General features: G+C 41.0%; 1 protein-coding gene across 1 annotated transcript in view; it reads left to right on the forward strand.

The window, feature by feature from the left end:
* The window catches only part of OVCH2 (ovochymase 2), an 881,024-nt gene that overhangs the window by 313,427 nt on the left and 543,499 nt on the right, over positions 1 to 24,098 (forward strand). Inside the window, exon 6 of the mRNA XM_085648218.1 lies at positions 16,266 to 16,417. Coding sequence (XP_085504344.1) covers positions 16,266 to 16,417 — 152 coding nt within the window. The remainder of the gene's footprint in view (positions 1 to 16,265; positions 16,418 to 24,098) is intronic.

Here is a 24,098-nt window from a genome sequence, read left to right on the forward strand (position 1 = left end):
TTACAGACTGACACATTATGAATCCACTTTTCAGATTTTTTAAAAAGCACATGTCCAGACTGCTTTTTCAGACCACCACCATGTGTAACCTGGGTGACTGCCTACATACCAGCAAGGGCAACCAGCCTTAGTGATGCTGAATGTATTTGCATTACAGACTGAAACCTCAAACCCCACTCGCTTGTAAATACTGTGCATGATTCCACATGGAAAGCAGCTGGGTGTGTGCTAAGAGTCTGCTTCTGCACCAAAAAATGGCTCCCCCTTTTTCCTACTAATGCAACTATGAAATCACCAGAGTAGTACACAATCAATCTCTGCCTGTAATTCCTATATGCACACAGAGTCATATTTTCACATTAGTCACAAAACGAAATTTCTTTGCCAATTTGCAAGCACACTTACTGCTCTTTTTTTTGGCAAGTGACAATCACTTTTACAGACTGACACATTATGAATCCACTTTTCAGATTCTTAAAAAAGCACATGTCCAAACTGCTTTTTCAGACCACCACCATGTGTATCCTGGGTGACTGCCTACATACCAGCAAGGGCAACCAGCCTTAGTGATGCTGAATGTATTTGCATTACAGACTGAAACCTCAAACCCCAGTCGCTTGTAAATACTGTGCATGATTCCACATGGAAAGCAGCTGGGTGTGTGCTAAGAGTCTGCTTCTGCACCAAAAAATGGCTCCCCCTTTTTCCTACTAATGCAACTGTGAAATCACCAGAGCAAAACGCAATACATCTCTACCAGTAATTCCTATATGCACACAGAGTCATGTTTTCACATTAGTCACAAAACGAAATTTCTTTGCCAATTTGAAAGCACACTTACTGCTCTTTTTTTTGGCAAGTGACAATCACTTTTACAGACTGACACATTATGAATCCACTTTTCCGATTCTTAAAAAAGCACATGTCCAGACTGCTTTTTCAGACCAGCACCATTTGTAACCTGGGTGACTGCCTACATACCAGCAAGGGCAACCAGCCTTAGTGATGCTGAATGTATTTGCATTACAGACTGAAACCTCAAACCCCACTCGCTTGTAAATACTGTGCATGATTCCACATGGAAAGCAGCTGGGTGTGTGCTAAGAGTCTGCTTCTGCACCAAAAAATGGCTCCCCCTTTTTCCTACTAATGCAACTGTGAAATCACCAGAGCAAAACGCAATAAATCTCTACCAGTAATTCCTATATGCACACAGAGTCATGTTTTCACATTAGTCACAAAACGAAATTTCTTTGCCAATTTGAAAGCACACTTACTGCTCTTTTTTTTGGCAAGTGACAATCACTTTTACAGACTGACACATTATGAATCCACTTTTCAGATTCTTAAAAAAGCACATGTCCAGACTGCTTTTTCAGACCAGCACCATTTGTAACCTGGGTGACTGCCTACATACCAGCAAGGGCAACCAGCCTTAGTGATGCTGAATGTATTTGCATTACAGACTGAAACCTCAAACCCCACTCGCTTGTAAATACTGTGCATGATTCCACATGGAAAGCAGCTGGGTGTGTGCTAAGAGTCTGCTTCTGCACCAAAAAATGGCTCCCCCTTTTTCCTACTAATGCAACTGTGAAATCACCAGAGCAAAACGCAATAAATCTCTACCAGTAATTCCTATATGCACACAGAGTCATGTTTTCACATTAGTCACAAAACGAAATTTCTTTGCCAATTTGAAAGCACACTTACTGCTCTTTTTTTTGGCAAGTGATAATCACTTTTACAGACTGACACATTATGAATCCACTTTTCAGATTCTTAAAAAAGCACATGTCCAGACTGCTTTTTCAGACCAGCACCATTTGTAACCTGGGTGACTGCCTACATACAAGCAAGGGCAACCAGCCTTAGTGATGCTGAATGTATTTGCATTACTGACTAAAACCTCAAACCCCACTCACTTGTAAATACTGTGCATAATTCCACATGGTAAGCAGCTGGGTGTGTGCTAAGAGTCTGCTTCTGCACCAAAAAATGGCTCCCCCTTTTTCCTACTAATGCAACTGTGAAATCACCAGAGCAAAACGCAATAAATCTCTACCAGTAATTCCTATATGCACACAGAGTCATGTTTTCACATTGGTCACAAAACGAAATTTCTTTGCCAATTTGAAAGCACACTTAGTGCTCTTTTTTTTGACAAGTGACAATCACTTTTACAGATTGACACATTATGAATCCACTTTTCAGATTCTTAAAAAAGCACATGTCCAGACTGCTTTTTCAGACCACCACCATGTGTAACCTGGGTGACTGCCTACATACCAGCAAGGGCAACCAGCCTTAGTGATGCTGAATGTATTTGCATTACAGACTGAAACCTCAAACCCCACTCGCTTGTAAATACTGTGCATGATTCTACATGGAAAGCAGCTGGGTGTGTGCTAAGAGTCTGCTTCTGCACCAAAAAATGGCTCCCCCTTTTTCCTACTAATGCAACTGTGAAATCACCAGAGCAAAACGCAATAAATCTCTACCTGTAATTCCTATATGCACACAGAGTCATGTTTTCACATTAGTCACAAAACGAAATTTCTTTGCCAATTTGAAAGCACACTTACTGCTCTTTTTTTTGACAAGTGATAATCACTTTTACAGTCTGTCACATTTTGAATCCACTTTTCAGATTCTTAAAAAAGCACATGTCCAAACTGCTTTTTCAGACCACCACCATGTGTAACCTGGGTGACTGCCTACACACCAGCAAGGGCAACCAGCCTTAGTGATGCTGAATGTATTTGCATTACTGACTGAAACCTCAAACCCCACTCGCTTGTAAATACTGTGCATGATTCCACATGGAAAGCAGCTGGGTGTGTGCTAAGAGTCTGCTTCTGCACCAAAAAATGGCTCCCCCTTTTTCCTACTAATGCAAATGTAAAATTACCAGAATAGTACACAATAAATCTCTGCCTGTAATTCCTATTTGCACACAGAGTCATGTTTTCACATTAGTCACAAAACGAAATTTCTTTGCCAATTTGAAAGGACACTTACTGCTCTTTTTTTTGACAAGTGATAATCACTTTTACAGACTGACACATTATGAATCCACTTTTCAGATTCTTAAAAAAGCACATGTCCAGACTGCTTTTTCAGACCACCACCATGTGTAACCTGGGTGACTGCCTACATACCAGCAAGGGCAACCAGCCTTAGTGATGCTGAATGTATTTGCATTACAGACTGAAACCTCAAACCCCACTCGCTTGTAAATACTGTGCATGATTCTACATGGAAAGCAGCTGGGTGTGTGCTAAGAGTCTGCTTCTGCACCAAAAAATGGCTCCCCCTTTTTCCTACTAATGCAAATATAAAATTACCAGAGTAGTACACAATAAATCTCTGCCTATATTTCCCAACATGTGTAACCTGGGTGACTGCCTACATTCCAGCAAGGGCAACCAGCCTTAGTGATGCTGAATGTATTTGCATTACTGAGTCCAACCTCAAACCCTTAAACTATTCTTTTTTTATACCAATACACCTTAATTTATCGTGAAAACATAGTCCATATTATTTTACATGTTCCTCACATTTAAATTTCTCCCAAAACAGAAAATAATAAACACAACTTCAACAAAAAGAATTACATTTCTATTATTCATTTCTTAATTTACCATATACATCTCCTCTCAAACTCTAAACTCACCTTTAAAATTAGTTAGTTGTGAAAGAAATGTGGCACTCAAACAGCAGATTATCAGAGCCAGGATCTCTGTTCTCTACACCTCTCTCCTCTCAGCAGAACCAGATAATGGCAAAGTTTCCCTCTATTTTTCCACACATATACATGTAAGTTTCAAATCTCAGTGCTTCCCCCTTTTTTTCAAATGTAATCACACATTTCTATTGGTTGAAAACCAACCCTTTTCCAAAAGTACCCTTCCCCCAACTTGACTTCTGCCTAGTACCCTTCCCCCAACTTGACTTCTGCCTGCTACCATAGCAACAGCTCATGGAACACTGCTGTGTGGAGTTAGGTCAGAAGTTCGCCAAACAATGTTTCAATTCCACAGAGCAAGAGTGCTTGACTTTTCTAACCTAACAGCAAATCCATAGTACTGTTCTTTGGTAACACATTTTTCTGTACCAATACAAAACATGCTTCTATAAATTTACACATACAGCCTAGTTTTTAGTGTAGAATGGTATGAAACAGCCAATCAGTTCTTTTTTTTTTTATAAAAAAATATGTATGCCTCCATTTCCAAACTGTCTTTCATTTCTTTTTACCATTCTACTGAAATACACCTCCTGAGTGCATCCAGATCTCCTTTGAAGATGTTCACAGTGTGGATTGTAGGACACAGCTATGTCTTCTGGAGTGAAAAGTTTGCAGAGAAAACAGGTATGGTGAGAGACCTTGCTTTGCCAAATGTAGACATTAAATGGATTGGTCAGAGAGGGTTAAAGTGGCACCAATTGATGCCATTGGTGAAATCCTTCATGCAAATCCAACACCCTGACCTCATAATAGTGCACTGTGGTGGCAATGACCTAGGCATTTTGACTGTGGTCGGTCTGGAAATGCTTATGAAGGACACCTTTGCACAACTGTTTTCACTTTTCCCTAAAACTGCCTTTGTGTTTTCTAACATATGCCAAAGGCAAAAATGGAACTGGTCCAATCATTTCTGTCCGCAGATTGACAAAGCAAGAAAGCACGTCAACAAATCTGTTTCTGCTTTCCTCCGTGACTATGGTATGGGTTCCATTTACCACAACAACTTGCGTTACGACATGCAAGACATTTATAGAGGAGATGGTGTGCACTTCAATGATGAAGGGAACAGAGTCTTCCTCTTGAACCTTAGACTCTGCATCGGTACTTACTTGTAGGTACCACTAAAAAATAACTTCATAAACACAACGGCTCTTTTTAGAGCCCCCTAATATCTAAACTCTTAAATCTGCATTTCATTTCTTTTATTATTTTTTTTGTTACCGTACGCTTACCGTACGCGTACCCCGTGATTTTTTTTAAAATCAATAAATGTTTTCTTTGTACTTTTCTGTCCTTCTTTGACCCCCTCACAAATGTAAGGGGGTCTGTAACTCTCCTCCTTGCCCCCTTTTCTTGGTATCACTCTTTTTTTTCTGAGTGAAACACACGAAATGGCGGCCGCCGCTTCCTGGTTTCGGCCGATTCGAATGTTTACTAAGATCTAAGAGCCAATCAGAATCGCGCTCGCGCACGCCACCGTACGCGTACGGTAAGCGTACCGTAAGCGTACCGTAAGCTGGCTCAGATATATATATTGATTTAAAGGCTATTTTCTCAGAATCTACTGAACAGATTTACACCAAACCTACAAAAGGCACTTCCTTGACCTGAGGACTACCTCTCTGCCAAATTTCTAGTAATTCTGTTCAGCCGTTCGGGCTGTAGCCCTGTCTAAAGGTCCTATGGAAAAATGCATGGGAAAAACGCGTTTTGGGACCCCCCTTTTATCTCAGCCCCCGCTTGACGAATCCCCCCGAGACTTTCAGGGAAGGAGCGGAGCGTAGCGCCCCACTTATTTTGAAAAATTTGCGAGGATTCGTCGACCGGCGCCAAAGTTATTCCAAATAGAATGTTGCGGATTTCCTATGGAAACGTGGTCCTAACTATAACTACCTACTGGCGACCGCCAGTAGGTAATATATATATATATATATATATATATATATATATATATATACACATATATATATATATACACACACACATGCACACACGCACACACCTAAATATCCCTGCACTGTGTGGCAGGCACCCCATGGTGCAGGGATGTTTAAAAACATCCATTTTACACTTGTAGCTTGTGCTGAGGGCCTTTTCTGCCTGAAAAATTCTGTGGCTATTCTGTGGCCATTCTGCCAAGGACTTCTGTCCGACCGACATCATTTCTTTCAACCAACATCATAATAAGTCCCTTAGTGATGCTGTAAATGGCTGTTTTTATTATGATTTGCCTAACTAAGTAATATTTTGTGTTTAATTAAAAAAAATTATATGGTAAAGGAATGCGTGGTAAGGGCATGCGTGGTAATGGTATGAGTAGTAAAGGAATGTGTGCTATAGACTGCATGGATAGGGAATGTGTGGTTTTGTCGCAAAACCGTTCTATATAGCATAAATGTATTTTAATTCATAATTTAATAATTGTTTTTTCATAATAATTGATAAATGTAAATTAAAGTTACATGTATTTTTGAGAATTAATTTTTGAAAAGTTAAACTCTGTATGCATTGTTTTGATATGTTTTTAAATCTGTTTTAAATGTTTTTAATATTTTTTAGATGACAGTAATGTTAATTACATTTAAATATATATATACTTGACAGTAGAATGTTGATAATTTGTTCTACATAAATTTAGCAGTTGAAGTTATTGCACTTATTATATTTATGTAAAGCTAATATTTTGGCAACACTATTTTTGCACCACAGTATTTTTGTGGTTGCTATTTCTTTATACATCCCAGCAAGAAGAGCTCATTCTCAAAGAAATGACCCTCCAAGGCAGAGCTTTCCTTTGGCATCCTCAAGATAGTATCCTGTATTTGGGAGTGCACTGCCTGTGCATCACCCTGGAGTTCAAGAAAACAGTGGGATATCCAGGATCTGAGAGGATCACGAAGTAAACAGCATTGCAGATTGTCACCCGTCAAAGTGAACCAACCTATTTAGGGATGATAGAAACATGATGCCACATATGCTTGATGTGATAATATGCCTAAAAAAATATAAAATAACACTTTATTGTATTACACAATTAATATTTATATAACAGTGGTGTCACTGTCATCCATACTGCCAAAGTGGGCAAGCTGAGCAATCATCAATAATATTATCTCCCCAGTAGAGCTAGAGTTCATATATCGTCCAGCATTAAGACTGAGGGCCTGACTACAAGTTTGACGGTCTTACCGCTGCGGTGTCAGTCCCAAAAAGACTGCTGCTGCGGCAGTCTCCCGGCTTGGCAGTTCAGGCTGGACTGTTTCCATGAGGCACAGGGTCAAGAATGATTTGCATATAGCTGGGTCTGAACTGAGGTGGCAAAGTGAGCTGAAGAACGATGTTGGATTCAACCCAGATGTGTGACTGGGGGTGAGTGTCTGGAAGGTTTCAGTGCTCCGTCCATCATCTCCTTGTTTGCTTTGTTCACCTTAAGTTGGCAGGGTATGCCCAGATGTGGGTCACTTGCTCACTTTGCCACTGGATTCAAGCTAGCCTGGCTGATGAGGGGTGTTACCCCAAAACCGGTCGCAGGATGCTTGTTTCCGGTTCAGGGAAGACCTGGCTTGGCAGTTCAGGATGGACTGTTCCCATGAGGCACGTGGTCAAGACTGATTTGCATATAGTTGGGTCTGAACTGAGGTGGCAAAGTGAGCTAAAGAATGATGATGGATTCAACCAGATCTGTGACTGGGGGTGAGTGACTGAAAAGTTTCAGCAACCTGTCCATCATCTCCTTGTGTTTGCTTTGTTCGCCCTAAGTTGGCAAGGTATGCCAGGACGTGGACCTCTTGCTCACTCTACCACTGGATTCAAGCTAGCCTGGCTGATGAGGGTAGGTACCCTGCAACCGGTTCCAGGATGCTTGTTTCCGGTTCAGGGAAGACCTGGCTTGGCAGTTTGGGCTGGACTGTTGCCATGAGGCACAAGGTCAAGACTGATTTGCATATAGCTGGGTCTGAACTGGGGTGGCGAAGTGAGCTAAAGAACGATGATGGATTCAACCCAGATCTGTGACTGGGGGTGAGTGTCTGAAAAGTGTCAGTGCTCCGTTCATCATCTCCTTCTGTTTACTTTGTTCGCCCTAAGTTGGCAGGGCATGCCCAGACATGGGTCACTTGCTCACTTTGCCACTGGATTCAAGATAGTCTGGCTGATGAGGGGTGGCACCACGAAACCGGTCCCAGGATGATTGTTTCCAGTTTAGGAAAGACCTAGCTTGGCAGTTCGGACTGGACTGTTCCCATGAGGCACAGGGTCAAGTCTGATTTGCATATAGCTGGGTCTGAACTGAGGTGGAAAAGTGAGCTAAAGATCGATGATGGATTCAACCCAAATCTGTGACTGGGGTTGAGTGTCTGAAAAGTTTCAGTGACCCGTCCATCATCTCCTTGTGTTTCCTTGTTTGCCCTAAGTTGGCAGGGTATGCCCAGACGTGGGTCTCTTACTCACTTTGCCACTGGATTCAAGCTAGCCTGGCTGATGAGGGGTGGCACCCCGAAACAGGTCCCAGGATGATTGTTTCCAGTTTAGGAAAGACCTGGCTTGGCAGTTTAGGCTGGACTGTTCCCATGAGGCACAGAGTCAAGACTGATTTGCATATAGCTGGGTATGAACTGAGGTGGCGAAGTGAGCTAAAGAACGATGATAGATTCCACCCAGATCTGTGACTGAGGGTGAGTGTCTGAAAAGTTTCAGTGCTCCGTTCATCATCTTCTTGTGTTTGCTTTGTTTGCCCTAAGTTGGCAGGGTATGCCCAGACGTGGGTCCCTTGCTCACCTTGCCACTGGATTCAAGCTAGCCTGGCTGATGAGGGGTGTTACCCCGAAACCGGTCTCAGGATGCTTGTTTCCGGTTCTGGGAAGACCTGGCTTGGCAGTTCAGGCTGGACTTTTTCCATGAGGCACAGGGTCAAGACTGATTTGCACATAGCTGGGTCTGAAATGAGGTGGCAAAGTGAGCTAAAGAACGATGATGGGTTCAACCCAGATCTATGACTGGGGTGAGTGTCTGAAAAGTTTCAGTGCTCTGTCCATCATCTCCTTGTGTTTGCTTTGGTCTCCCGCCCACCATATTACGATGTTCCCACTTGCCCAGTGGCTGTGTTTCAGACAGCGGGGAATATTATTTCATATTTGTCAATGCAGGTGTGTATATTTTGACAGCAGTGTGCACATATGCATGACACATGTGAAAAAATACCTACTACTAGTACTTTCCCATTGGTGGAGTCCGGACCATATGCACCCGGTTCAGTCAACGGGTAAATAGTACAAAACTGAGTTACCTGGATTTCGGCACCAACAGGGTCGTTTTCTTCGGGGTCAAGATGCTGCTGTGAAGGGGGGACCTGGAGGAAGGTATCTACGTGGGATACTGAAGGGAAGAAAAGGAAATGGGCCATCTCCTGCCACAGTCAGCTCATTGGAAAGCCAACTCATAATTCATACGGTGGTGAACTTGTATGTATTGCCCTCTGACAGCTGGTTTTCCCCGACCGCTGTCATGGCGGTTGGCGAATGGCTGGTTGAATCATTGATGCTCCGGCGGTCTTTCATTCAGCAAACCACGAACATCATAATTATACGGCGGGCGGACCACCTAGTCGGCAGGTAGTGAATCTGATGCCGACGCAACGGCGGTCCAAAGACCGCCAAAGTCGTCATCAAGCCCTTAGTAGGCAATGCACATAATCACCAGATTCCCCCATCATGGTACTTGCGGATGCAAAATACATATGTTCTAATTCCAAGGCATTATCTGAAATGCTACTTTCATATTCTTAAAATTTCTCTCATTTCATGCTTCAAAATTCATCACGCCCTCAGCAATTGACCATGAATGTATCAGGATGACTGCTGAGGGCGGGCAGTACACTGTTTTCCAAAGTCCGTTTCTGAATAGGAAATATTCAAATTTCCCATTTAAAAACCACAGGCTTTACATCTAGGTCCTCAACCATTTTTTTCTGATGTTAGCAACAAAACTCAATTTAAGGTCATTTTGATTCAATAAAATTATCAACATCTATACATCCCCTTCTGCTCAACCTCAAACCAAAGACAAACATTCTGCGTAGATTCTTTCTTTTGTCCAAACCACCTCCTACTAACGCCAGCCTATCAAGATATTTGCGTACTTGGGAGCAATGCTGGTAGCCTCTCTCTCTTCATTCCGCATAATAAACCCTTGAATATAAATATGTTTTCATAAAAGCAGAATTCTACCATTAATCAAATCTTCGGTGTTACATTGTTGCTTGATATTACTTGTTTGGGTGCTGTAATGTTATTCCACAAAAAGTAGTGGAATAAAAACACATATTTCATATGAGCCCATGACATATTGTTCCTATTTTGCATACATTACATCCTAATCCCAGCCACTGCAGAGCTTCACCATTTCCAACTGTTTAATTAGCAACCTTTTCATAAAACTAAAGCAATACTGAAATTGCTGTGAGAGTCCATTGTTGGTTGAGTGTAACCACATACATATTGTTTAATCAGCATTCTATTTATTAAACCTGAATACTTTAATTATAATTAGGGCTCCCGGTTTTATGGTATTTATTTTTTTGCCATTTCCGTCTGTATTTATCCATATTTATTTTTTGGGCTTTTTTTCTGTATTTATCCATATTTATTTTTGCCGCAAGCAAAATGCGACGCTACAGCTAGTATTTTTCCACATTTTTTTACATTGACAAGGCACACCTGCGCCCGGTTGTTATTGGGCAACACAATACATTCAGCTGAAAACTTTGCCATTGTAGTACAAGCACATGTGCATTTCAAGAGACTTTGAGGGCATTGAGGCTCCTTCTGGTTTGTCAATGAAGTGCTCCAGGCTTCTATGGCTGGTAGAAGCCTGGAGCTCCAACATTCCAATATCTGTTCACAGCTGTTGCTGTGAACAAAAGGCCTCACGGATCCTGAGGGAATTCCAATCCACTTGGGCTCTTTGAGGCCTTTGTTTTACAAATTAGAACATTCTGCCCTCTAGGGGCAGAATGTTCTAATAGCCTTAGAGCTTTCGTTAGCGGGCTCTACCGGCCATTAACGGCCTGCTCCCTTGTTAATGGGAGCTGGCCTTTAATGGCCGGTAGAGGCTGCTTCGTGGGCTCTCAGGCTATAGTAGGGAACTAAGGAGCTGGCCAAGGCAAAAACAAATATCAAAAGGCATTTTACTTTGTATTGTTTCCATGGACTATACAGTTCACATCGCCACAGTGCTCCTGCAGTTTTCTTTAATGAGGCTCTGCAAAGGGATACCTCATAGGGGAAGACCAGAGGAAACATGATGACAGCGGTTTCTGAGACTGCCTTCCTAAGTCCCTCAGTCCAATCTGGTCTGTTGTTCATCTTGGGAGTTTGGGGAAATACCCAAGGTAACATAGGTACAGTGATTGGAGAAGAGAAGCCTCTTGATCCCCATGTTGGAGAAGAGGGGGTCCAGATGGTACCTTAGGACAGATAAGTCCAACTAAGAGGTTTATTTTACTAGTTATAGGCAGCTGGTGATTATTTCAAAACTGCACCAGCAGGAAAAGGCTGCTGAAGGAATTGGATTCCAATGAAGTTCATTTTAGAAATTAACAAGATGGGTGTTGTGTTACAGACACACATCCCAAGAATTTACTGTAATGTTTAAAATGCTCGAAAGAGGTAAGTCTGGTAGCCCAGTGTTTCCAGGTTACTTAAAGCATTCGACTGAACAGATAAAGGCATCGTTCACACTCAGTGTGACTTCATTCACCATGCTCTGCGTACGGGCTCTGAGAACAGAGGCATGAATTGGCTCAAAATTATACATTGTGAAAAGTAACACAAGAGTGGATGCCAACATTTCAGAGGAGCAAAGTGGGAGATATGTGTTCACCCGCAGGAGTTTGCTTTTCATTCCCTCTAATAGGGTTACACGCAAAGCCTTGACATTGACTATGGCGGGGCTACGGTTTTGCAAGTAATTTCACATGTCAGAAGAAATTGGGAGCCTGCGAGCCTTGGCTTTTATGTCAAAATGCGCCGCAGCCAACTCTTTATGCTAGAAAAGGCAACAGATAACACGCGAGGACGAAAGCGAAGGGGATCTGTCAGATCGGCTGCACTTCACTTCATGTGGAAAGACACTGCTGGCGAGCAGCATTGAAACAGGGGGCCATGAAGGCAGCAAATTGGATTCCCCGGCTCCGCTCATCTCCGCCCTGACGCGCTCTCGCAAAAAACACGTATATATGTACCTGTGCCGGTCGGATGGGGCGCCGGCAGACCCAGAGCCGTGAGCAGCGAGGATCTGGAGTGCCCCCACGGGCCCACACCCTCCCCTCTTGAGCCCTGCAGAAACAGTGTGCAGGCTGGAGACGTAGGCTTAGTGTGAATACACGAGGGTCACCGACCGCCGTTCCTCACCCCCTCCATTTCAGCGACAAGCTCTCTGCATGCTAGAAATGATAGCCCCATGTTTATAAGCCAGCAAGATGGATCTGTGAGTTACTGCTCACTGCTAACATCTGCTGTTATCTTAATATCACAAGTTTCAACCTCAGCACGCCGAACTGACTCTTCCAAATCTCAGAAGTTTGTAGATTGAGTAGCATTGCATTTGAAAACCAAACATCTACTATTTACAGTCCTTGGAAACAACACGAGTATGGTATGAAGTGAAATATAAAAAGCAACTTATTATTGTTATTACAATTGAAAAGGCAAAACTACAAGGCTCAGCTCGAAAAGCGGATAGAAGATGGCCCATCACTGCAAAAAAACCTCATCTGCTGCTAAATTCAGTTTTACTGTTCTACTAAAGTACTGATTTTACAAAGTGATTCCCATTTGGATTAAATGAATGTAAATTGTATTCCATTTGGACCTCCTGAATATCTGGCACTGAGCGAGCGCTCATAGCTCAAGGGTCACCCTTGATCCTAGCTACTGAAAGACTGGAAAGATGATTTTTGTCCGATTCCTTTCAGCACTGGGGACACCAGTTAATGGTACAATCGCCGTGAACAATAGCATATTAAACCTTTAGCTACAGGCCGTGGTCCCCGGTGGGAAGTCCACCTCAGTGAGCGAGAGGAAGGAGCAAGGCACTTGTTCACAGCAGGGCGACATAAAGGAGTAAGATTATAGGAGCAGGAGTAGCTACAAAGCTGGCAGTGCGTACCTCCCCCCCCCACGTTTATGGCAGCCCGGGCTGAAACAGCTTACACACAGCCGCCCCCGAGCACTTCACAGGTCTTTAAAAGACCATTCGCTTGTTAATGGGGCTTTGTTGGTTGTTCACCCCTTCTGGAGCCCCTGCATCGCCACTCCGACTATTGCTGGAAGAATTAGCACGTTACACAATACTGCCCTGTCAGCTGAAACCCAGAGGCATCGGGTTTTTGCTTGCAGGAATCGGGAGGCGGGAGACTAGCGCGGCAACATTTACTCGTATTTTACCGTTTATAAATATAAATACAGACAAAGGAAATATCGATTTCCGTCTGTATTTATATGTATAAATCCGTAAATACGGAAAACCGGGAGCCCTAATTATAATAAGGGCCCATGTGTACCTTTGTCTTGCTAGAGTACCATCAATAATTTCTTTTTTGCGTTTCAAAAGATGAGTTTATTGAGTATACAGAAGAAAAACATCAATATATCATAAATTATAACATCAGATAGTATAATGAGAAAGAATATCAGTGATAGCATCTGGGCTGAACTTAACATATATAATCATATTTATGGCTGCAAAACGAAAAACAAGGCTTAAGCGATATTAAACTTAGAACTGAGACAGGCATAGCAGGATAAAATGTACATCCAAAGGTGGAAGGTGCACTCATTGAAATTAAACACGAGATCAAGTAGTCCAGAAAACGTAATGTTTTTCTCTTTATTTCGATGGTTTTAACACGAACAGCACACAGCCAACGCGTTTCGTTCCAAGCGGGAACTTCGTCAGGGCTAATTAGAAGGCAAGCAAATTATCCAAAAAAGGTTTATATAATCCTTTAGGACACGTTTCGTCTCGGGAAAGGAAGGGCAATAGGAAGAAAATTGTATTCCTATACCTTACGTATTGTTGTATGTATATAAATATAAATACAAAACAGGACCCTCATATAGTCCCAATGGTGATGCACATAAAGAAAAACGAGATGAGCAGAGGATGATGAGTATTATCCTGAAACGCTGGTGTAGGTGGTGCTGGTCGGTCGTTCTGTTTTTTTTGTTTCTTAATAGCAGGATAAAATATCAAGAAATGAAAAGCACAGTATAACAGAGTTCATGGAGGCTTAACAACATCTTGCATGTGTGGGACAGGAGCAAAATATTTTTTAGCACTATTGTCTAAAAATTGTGTAATAGGACACGATAAGTGTAATCTTTTTTTTTTGCAAGAGACATAGGAAATACAAAGGTTGTGTCTAGTCTGTGATTGTGACAGACAGAATACCACCAAGCTAGGTATAAGAGTTTGGAAGTATCTTTCCAGTTTTTTGTTATCTGCTGGAAAGCCACTGCCAGCAGCAAGTCAATAATATGTAGCTGTGCTTTCTTTATATTCCAACCAGCAGTGAGGCTGCACAGAAAAATATTACTGTGTGTTAGAGGAATTTTGGCATGAAAAATTGACATCATTTGTGTAGAGACTTGATTCCAGAAATGTAAGACCTGCGGGCATGTGAATAATAAGTGTTTTAAATCAGCTTGTTCCAGAAGAATAAGAAATAATTTCTGATTTCTGTAGCGCATGTGTGTTTTTAACCCTTTCAGGGCTCATGACGGAATGGTTCTGTCATGAGCACCAGTGCTTGTGTGCTCATGACGGAACCATTTCGAATATGCACAAGCGCACTGAATCCCTCTGCTGTAAACAGCAGAGGGATTTCCTTTTTTTGTGGCCTCAGGAGTTGGGGAAGAGCTTTGTTATTACATTAGCATTGCACTCTGATGTCATTACATGAAATTGAACTGAAACTTAGTTTCAGTTTCACTGTTTTGGTGCTCGGGGGCTATCTCAGCCCCGAGCACTGAAACACATGGGAGAGGTATCATTGCAAAAGGGTGACCCCTTCCTAGTGGATCCCTGCTTGGGGATCGCCCCAGGAGGGCAATCCCTGAGCATGGATCCACCCAATAAGAACCAGGGAGAGGGGAGCGGCCCCTTGGGCTAGAGTCTTTTCTCCCCCCATTTCTAATGGGCATATTCAGACTTTATAACCCCCTAGGGGGCAGATGAGGTCAGTACCCCTAATCTGTCCAAGTGGGGGCAGGAAGCCAACTAAGCATCTACATTTTTGGTCCCCGACTCTGCAGCCATCTAGGGAAACCTACCGAAGCCAGACAGTTCTGAAAACTAGATACCCGGGTGAGTCCAGGGAGGTGTGGCTTGTGTGGATCCCCCAACAATTTCTTACCCAGAATCCCCTGCAAACCTCAAACTTAGCTAAAAAAAATCTAATTTTTCTCACATTTCTGTGTGGGAAAGTTGTGGGATCACCGGGCTGCCACAAATTTCCTACCACCCAGCGTTCCCCTAGGTCTCTTGATAAAAACCTTACCTCACTTGTGTGGGTGGGCCAAGTACCCACAGCAGGGAAGGACCCAAAACGTATTATGGAGGCACCTGCATTTTTGGTCCCGGGCTTGGCGTCCATCTAGGGAAACCTACCAAACCCAAACATTTTTGAAAGCTCGACACCATGGGGAGTCCAGGGAGGTTTGACTTGTGTGGATCCTCCAATGTTTTCCTACCCAGAATACCTTGTAAACCTCAAATTAAGCTGTAAAAATCAAATTTTTCTCACATTTTCGTGTGGGAAAGTCATGAGATTACCAGGCTGACACAAATTTCCTACCACCCAGCATTCCCCTAGGTCTCCTGATAAAAATGGTAACTCACTTGTGTGGGTTGGCCAAGCACCCACAGCAGAGAAGGGCCCAAAATGTATTGTGGAGACATCAAAATTATCTATCACACCTGGTTTTGCAAGGGAGGCACCTGTGTTTTTGGTCCAGGGCTCGGGCGCCATCTAGGGAAACCTACTAAACCGAGACATTACTGAAAACTAGACACATGGGGGAGTGTAAAGAGGTGTGGCTTGCATGGATTCCCCAATGTTTTCCTACTCAGAATCCCCTGCAAACCTCAAATGCAGCTAAACAAATCACATTTTCTTCACATTTCTGTCTGGAATTACCGCACAGGCACAAATGTCCTATCACTCAGAGTTCCCCTCAGCCTCCTGAGTAAAATGATACCTCACTTGTGTGTTTGCAACAAAGTGCAAGTGCATCAGTGCTGTTTTTCACTTGAACCAATCTGAATAAAGGTAATAAACCACTTTTTGTTGTTGCGAATGCCTTTGTACAGAAAAGCATGAAGTGATCTCAGAGAAAGGGTTAATAAATATGGTTAAAAATAATCCACTATACTATCACTTATTCCTTCATTTGTCATCATTTGTTCTACAAAATAAAATAAACAATTGGTTAAATTATTCCATTACTATTTTTAGATGGATTACTACCTTCTCGATTACAAGAAGTTGAATTACCAATCGTTACAGCTGAAGATTGTAGCCATGTGATGTCCACTCTAAGGGGTCCATTTCAATGTAAAACTATAATATGTGCTGGATTTCCTGCAGGAGGAAAGGATGCATGCCAGGTAAGGAGTCTCTAAAATATCCTCACATTTAAGTTGACTGCAGAAATGATCATAATTGACTCCATAATGTGTTTTTGCTGAAATTAAACAAAGGAAGGCAGTGGGGGAATTCCATGCAGGGCAGTGTACAGAATATCTCCAATTCGAATATCCCAATCAGTGCTAATGCCTCAAGATCACCATACAAAGACCACCCCACATTGTAAAAATGTAGACAAAAGTCCACATATAACAGTCAGCAACCTGAACAGAAAGCACAAAAGTAGAGGCACAAATAAAGTCCAAGTATCAATCCTTAGTATTTTCTTCTTGCTTTCTTCCAAGCTCTTAGAGTATACATCCATATTGTATTGTAAGCCGTAGACTTCATCAGGGCTAGAACAAGAGCAAAGCAACTAGGTTATATTTTTAGGAAACCAGTCTCTTGCGTAGATGGTATTATAAGTCCTTAACCCATAGCGTCTCTGTCAATGGTGGGCATACCAAAGAGGTTTCATCAGTCAGGCCAAAGAAGGCGCAACTTTCTAATTTAGTATGACTCATTATAAAAGAAAAGAATTAAAGTTAAAAAAAGATTCACCACTCCTGTGCATACATGTTCTTATAAGAATAGGCATTATGGAATTTTCATGTAAGTATATGTTCATCTAAAAGAAATAGCTAAAATCCAGTATCACCACAACGCATAGGGCTCATAACAAGTGCTTCATACACTTACCAAAAGAAAAACTCATCATAATCATCATACTCATAGAAATATCCTGAGAGAACAAAAGAACAAGTTCTTCAAACCATAAGCATATTGCGCACAAACTGGTCAAATCTGCATCTATCTAATAATAAAATCATAGGACGTCAAGTCCTGGCGTCAGAGGCACGCATTGACTGACAAGTATAAACGTAAGTATCAATGTGGCCATCAATTATTATGCTTCCAAAATCACTATACCAAAGCAACATTTAATACTAAAACAGCAGGCTAAACTATGCTAGAAATGGCAAGAAGCGAAAAGCCATTCATTCCAATTGTACTGTTGTTAAGTAACGAGAGCAGCACATGTCTACGAGCAAAAAAAACATTTGTGCACATCTGTGATATCTCAAGTTCAGTCACTAAGCATCAAAATGGCAAGTAGTACCTTAAAATCTAAGTACACTCCGGAGTATCAATCCAAGTATAGGGATCCGTCAGTAATTGAAACGTGAATTCAAAAGAAGATCACAATAGATCATATGTCCTGACGAAAGAGCAGAAAGACGGGATCTAGTATTAACACCACATTACTTCAGGTTGTCACTGTCGAACATTACATCTATACACGATCAATAAAAAACCATAATATGCTCAGTAATATCAGTTATGACAGCTATATTAACCTACACAAATCACATAATAAGTAACGTATAAACTAAATCCAGCCCTAAAAGTGTCCAATATAAGCTCATTGCCTTAATCCGGCATTACGATAAGGGAAAGTATTCCTCGTGTCCTCCGCGGCGTGTACCATCAGTGCCAACTTTAAGTGCCTATTTATGTTTTAGTCATGTAGAAACTAAGGATGGTCTAAAGTGAATCACACAGGTCTGGCACAGCCTCTTCCATAGTAGATGAACGTGCGCCATCTTAGATGTACAAAATTAAGCCACTAGATATCCACGCCCGTGACAAGAACACCAGTAATTACAGGAAGGTCGTAAAGTATTAACAACCAAGCGACCTACTACTTATTCATAGGAATCTTAATATTATCAAGTACATTAACATAAAAATATATATAAAAGTTAAAAGAATTAAATAATATTATTGAAAGGAAAACATCGACTACAGTGACAGGAAAGACGACTCTTAACCACACAACTCCTGTTTCCCTGACGGGTAGGCACAATTGTGAATATGACTATTACCATCTAGAGGATGCGATAAACAGAGCGGTTCTAAATATCATTATATCGTTCACATCCTTGAATCCGCACTTTTTCAGAAAAGAGATAGCCCATCACTCACATTAAAAATTAAAACACGTATAATAAGGGTAAATTATTGTTGGTGCAGAGGTGAAGAAAGAGACAAGGATCAAATAATCTTCCTAATTCATGGCCACTAGATAGGTCAAATACAACATTCGAACATAAAAAATCATTTTAAAACAACAGCATAGATACTCCAAGGAGGTAAACAGCCTCTCCTGTTTTGCAAAAGTTTGACAGACAGACACAGTGTAACAGGATTACAGGAATTATTTAAGACAAATCAAAGACCCCACAAGAAATGCCATATATGGACAGATGGACAACAGTATCAACAGCAAAATCAGATCCCTAAGAAATACTGCAGTTCATTATCGATATTGATTCCCAGTTCCACTGCATGTAGTCTAAGAATCCAGGGTGCTTCAGCCTGGCGTACTTTCAATTCCCGATTACCTCCCCTGGGGTCAATGGGTATAGTTTCCAGACCAAGAAATTTGAATGACATTTGTTTGCGTTGTTCCACACATTATAACGTCTGGTGCACAGTGGGATATCTCTCATCCAGATTTTTGAGCGCCCTGAAGTGTTAATAAATGCGTTCTTTGAAGCACCTAATAGTTGTCCCTACATACAGTTTAGAACATTTACATACAATAATGTAAACCACAAATTTAGTGAAGCAGTCTATGTTGATTAATGTAGTATTTTCTTGATCCATTGTATTGGAAGTCACTTATTCCAATCAAGGCAAATTTGCACATAATGCAATTGCCGCACTTATATGATCCCAAATTGCTGATAACTAAACAGGATGAAATTTCCCCTGTGTGGTTGTGGCGCTTACTAATTCCGGTATGAGGTCAACTTAAGTATACCTATCTGTTGGTGCTCAAGGGAAGAGGGATCATCCACCCCTCAACATTAGTGACCCAAACGTATCACATAATTAACTTCTACAGGCCCGAGCACACATCCAATATCATTCAAAGTTAGGCAAAGCAACAGTATATAATTGTTTGTCTTTTAATGTTCTCTCTTCCGTTGGTCCAGCCAACATGTGTTTCGTCGCCCGGGAGTAACCCACGACTTCCTCAGGGCTGGAAAACAAGTTACAAAACCAGAACATAATGTAATGTTTGCACAATACTTACTATTGCAAAATTAACATAGTGGAACCCACATTGTAAAAATTAGCAATAGTCACCTTAAAGTTGGACCAGATGGTCAGAGTATATCACTGCATTGTGTATAGACCATTTATAGCTGTTGAAGAGTGAGGAAGTTAAATTCCAGAATACTGTGAATGTATCTGACATGAGTGCACATAACTAATATCCTTATAGGTGCCAGTGCTGTGAGGTGATTCACTATAAGACCACATGCAGGTGCCCATAGTGTAACTTATTAAGTGTGTGTGTACTCAGTTTTAGAGAGTGTGGAAAGAATGGACGAAGCATACCTAATTGACTTTAACTGGTGCTTGTTCCCCCATAGCTTTAATAATCCGGGGCTTGAGGGTCTCATTCCTAGCTAGCGTATGCACTCTTCTTATTGCTTTGTTGATAAATTGTTTATCATACCCCCTAGCTAGAAACCTCCGTTCTATATCAATGGTATAGTTATGGAATTTGGAGTCTTTACTACAGTTCCTACGTGCCCTATAAAATTCTCCATATGGTATAGAGTTAATTTGTGTCTTAGGGTGAGCACTGGCTGCATGCAGTAGGGAATTACAGGCCGTGTCCTTCCTATACATCCTACAGTTAATACTGTCATTTTCAACATACAGCTCCACGTCAAGAATCACCATTTTTTCAGTACTGTATCTCATTGTAAATTTCATGTTGTACATGTTGTTGTTCAGATATTCAAAAAAGTCTTGCAGGTCAGTAACGCCAGTCCAAATTAAAAGACAGTTGTCTATATATCTGCCAAAATACATTATATAATCATGCCAGGTGGCCCCCGATGGGCCCCAGACATTAGCCGCCTCAAACCACCCCATAAAGAGGCAGGCAAAAGACAGGGCAAATCTAGAACCCATCACCGTCCCGCACGTTTGCTGGTACCAATTACCTCCTAACAAAAATACATTGTGCTCCAAAATCATTTGTGACATAGTTATTATCATTTCAGAATGCTCCAAAAGTTCCACAGGCCTTTTGTAGAGAAAGTGACGAAGTGCTGACAAACCTTGTTGATGTAAAATATTGGTGTATAGAGACACCACGTCTAGTGTAACCAATATAACAGACCTATCCCATGCTATATCCATAACGATATTCAAGATATGTTTGGTGTCTCTAATTGTAGAGGGCAAATTGTTCACATAAGGTTGCAAATATGTGTCTACAAATTCAGAAATTCTCTCGGTCGGGCCACCTGTTCCAGACACAATTGGCCTCCCTGGTGTAGCAGTGGCATTCTTGTGGATCTTGGGTAGTGAATACAGACAAAGGTATCTAGGCCTGTCTATTAGCAAATATCTGTATCCATCTTCATTAAGCAGACCATACGTGTTCCATTTCCTTAGTTGTTCATTAATCTGTTTTGTAACTCCCAAAACAGGGTTGCTAGACAACTTTTTTGTAACCCAATACATTATTCAGTTGACTCATATTTTCATTCTCATATGACTCTTTTTCCATAAGCACAATATTGCCACCTTTGTCCGCTTCCCTTCTGATAATCCTATCATTGGACATCAGTTATTTAAGTGTGGCACGTTCATTATGTGTCAAGTTATCAACATGTGGCATTCGATTACGGTGGTTCATTGTTACCTCATATTTGTCAAGTTCTTTAATAACAACCTTATGAAATGCGTCAATATTGTTGCCACTAGTCAGATGAAGTACCCATTTAGATTTAGGCTTAAGGCCACTATCTACGCTCAGGTCAGTAATACATTCAAGATCTTGCAAGAACTTATGCATCGTAATGGGATCTTGTTCATCTTCTGTAATTGAGAGTAGTAGGGTCGTATCTCGAATGTCTTGTATCGATAAATCACACGCAATAACATCAGATGCACGTTGTTTATTAACCGATGTACTAAAGGCAAAAATCTTTTTAAGTTTCAAGTTCCTGACAAGCTTATATAGGTCAATCTTAACATTGGTCATGTCACAATATGTGGTACGGCAAAAGTTCATTCCCTTGCTTAAAACAGAAATCATGTCATTAGAAAGTGTAGTATTCGACAGATTAATAACCTGGATCTCCCTTTCTACATTGTCTATTGCTTGGCCCTGCTCCATGAACGTGTGTTCACTCTCTCTCTTATTTCTGGATTTGCCTCTCCCCCTACTCCCTCTCTTGGTCTTCCTCGCATATCTTCTCTCTGCGTGTTGTTGTTTTCCTTGTTTCCAATGCGTATACGTTCGACATCTCATAAAAAACTATTGCCCATCGCTGCATTCGGTGCTCTCTCTACTACTCCCTCATCTCCTGTTCCAGATATGTTACTGGATGAAGCTGTACTGACTACACTAAGTAAAGAAGATCTACTCTTCTTTATCTTTGAAATCCAAATTCCAAACTATCAAAAGTTTATAATAGGTATTATTTAACAGGTAGAAATATTTTGATTCTTCAATGCTCCAATGAAAATAGCAAAGACAATTGTCAAATACTTCCTTGATTTCCACTATCTATATTTCCAAATCGCCTGTTTCTCTATCCACCATTATTTTGGACAAAATGAGCATTGCTAAATCAAATTGTCTGTATAGAATTACATGGTCAAATTAAATTTCACTAAACAGGAAACTTGAGAGCCTGTAGAACAATTGTTTGAATATTATGGGGATTTAATGTATTCTGTTTATAGAGCACATTTTTGTGAGTATGTGTTATTCACTGATTACCCATGGGCATTATTTTAGCAATTCTTATGTTTTTCATATTAAGTATGAACACCATCCTAAATGTTCCATAGTGGTTTGAACCCACGCGGATTTTACTTGATACACTCTGTTGAAAAAAGATGAATAAATTAATGATGTGAAGATTGATCACATTTTAATGTCTCTATTTGTTGATGGCTTTGGGACTTGGTTTAAAGAGAGATTTCTGTGTACTTGCCAAATTAAGACACACATTGTCACCTAATTTTTTAAAATGCTAGGCTTAATATAAAACTTTCCTTGATAGGTCAAACTACAGTTGCGAGGAAATTATAGAGGGACATGAGGAAAACATGCAATGTTTCTTCATATTTACACTCTCTCTCTCTCTCTCTCTCTCTCTATATATATATATATATATATATGTATATATATATATATATATATATTCACTGAAAAAACCAAAGGTTTCAGGGGCGTTATAGTTAGCTGGACATTTCCCTTGTACAAAACCCTAGAAATTCCCCCGTTATAGTTAGTTCAGCTAACTATAACTCGCGCCCCCGCAAATAACTGCTGATGATGTCACATATTACATCACTCATGACATGGTCAGTGACATCACTGATGACATCACTGATGACATCTGAAATGACATCACTGATGACGTCATCCAGTGAGTATGTGTTTCTGTAAATTTTAAATATGTTTAATATATATATAGGGAAAAACCTATGGAAAAATGAGTGGGTGTATGAGTGTGTGAATGGATGATTTAGTAGGTGCGTGACTGACTCTATAAGTGAGTCATTAAACGTATCTTACTGCAGACTAGTGACTAAACTGTGTGAATGTCTGTATCTGTCTGTCTGTTGGTGTATAAGCGGCTGCATGGTTTTGTGAATAGCTATATGAGTGTCTCTATGGGTTATTGATTGGTTGTCTGAGTATCTGTATGGGTGCCTGAGTGTTTGTGTGTGTGGGGTGTGTGTGACTCTGTGCATACATGTGTGAGTGGGTGATTCTATGGGTGCATGGTTTTAAGAGTGCATCTGTGAAGGACTGTATGGTTGGGTGAGTGTATGTATGGGTGTGTTAGTGATTGAATGTATATCTCAGTGGTACATGTGTGAGTAACTACATATGTGAAAGGCAGTATATATGTGTGTAAGAGTATATAAGTGGGTATATGTGAGAGTGTGTGATTGTGAGAGTGGCTGTATGGATGAGTGTGTGCTTGTATCAGTGATTGTATAAGAGCATAAGAATGTGGTACTATTTTTATGAGTAAGTGAACTTGTGTGTGTATAACTGCATAGGTGAGTAAATGGGAGTGTGATTAATTATTTGCATGACTGACTAGGTGTGAGAGTACCTCTATGGATGATTGGTGGTGTGTGAGTGTCTATGTAGGTGTATAAATGCATATGATAGTCCTGTACTGAGTGACTGTATGTATGAGTGACTGTACAAGTGAGTGAGTGGATGTGTGTGTAGATCTAAGAGTCAATGAGTGAGTATGTAATTATTGGTATTGGAGTATCTGTGATTTTGAGAATGGACGTCTGAGATTTGAATTGAGTATATCAAAGGGTGTGAGAAGATGCACCAATTTATCACATGGATGACGTCATCAGTGATGTCATTTCAGATGTCATCAGTGGTGTCACTGACAATGTCATGAGTGATGTAATATGTGACGGCATCAGTAGTGCATTGCAGGGGCACGAGTTATAGTTAGCTGAACTAACTATAACGGGGGAATTTCTAGGGTTTTGTACGAGGGAAATGTCCAGCTAACTATAACGCCCCTGAAACCTATGGTTTTTTCAGTGAATTTCTAAGGTTTTTTAAATGCCAAT

The sequence above is a fragment of the Triturus cristatus genome, chromosome 3_2 (assembly GCF_964204655.1).
Source record: "Triturus cristatus chromosome 3_2, aTriCri1.1, whole genome shotgun sequence".
Taxonomy (NCBI): domain Eukaryota; kingdom Metazoa; phylum Chordata; class Amphibia; order Caudata; family Salamandridae; genus Triturus; species Triturus cristatus.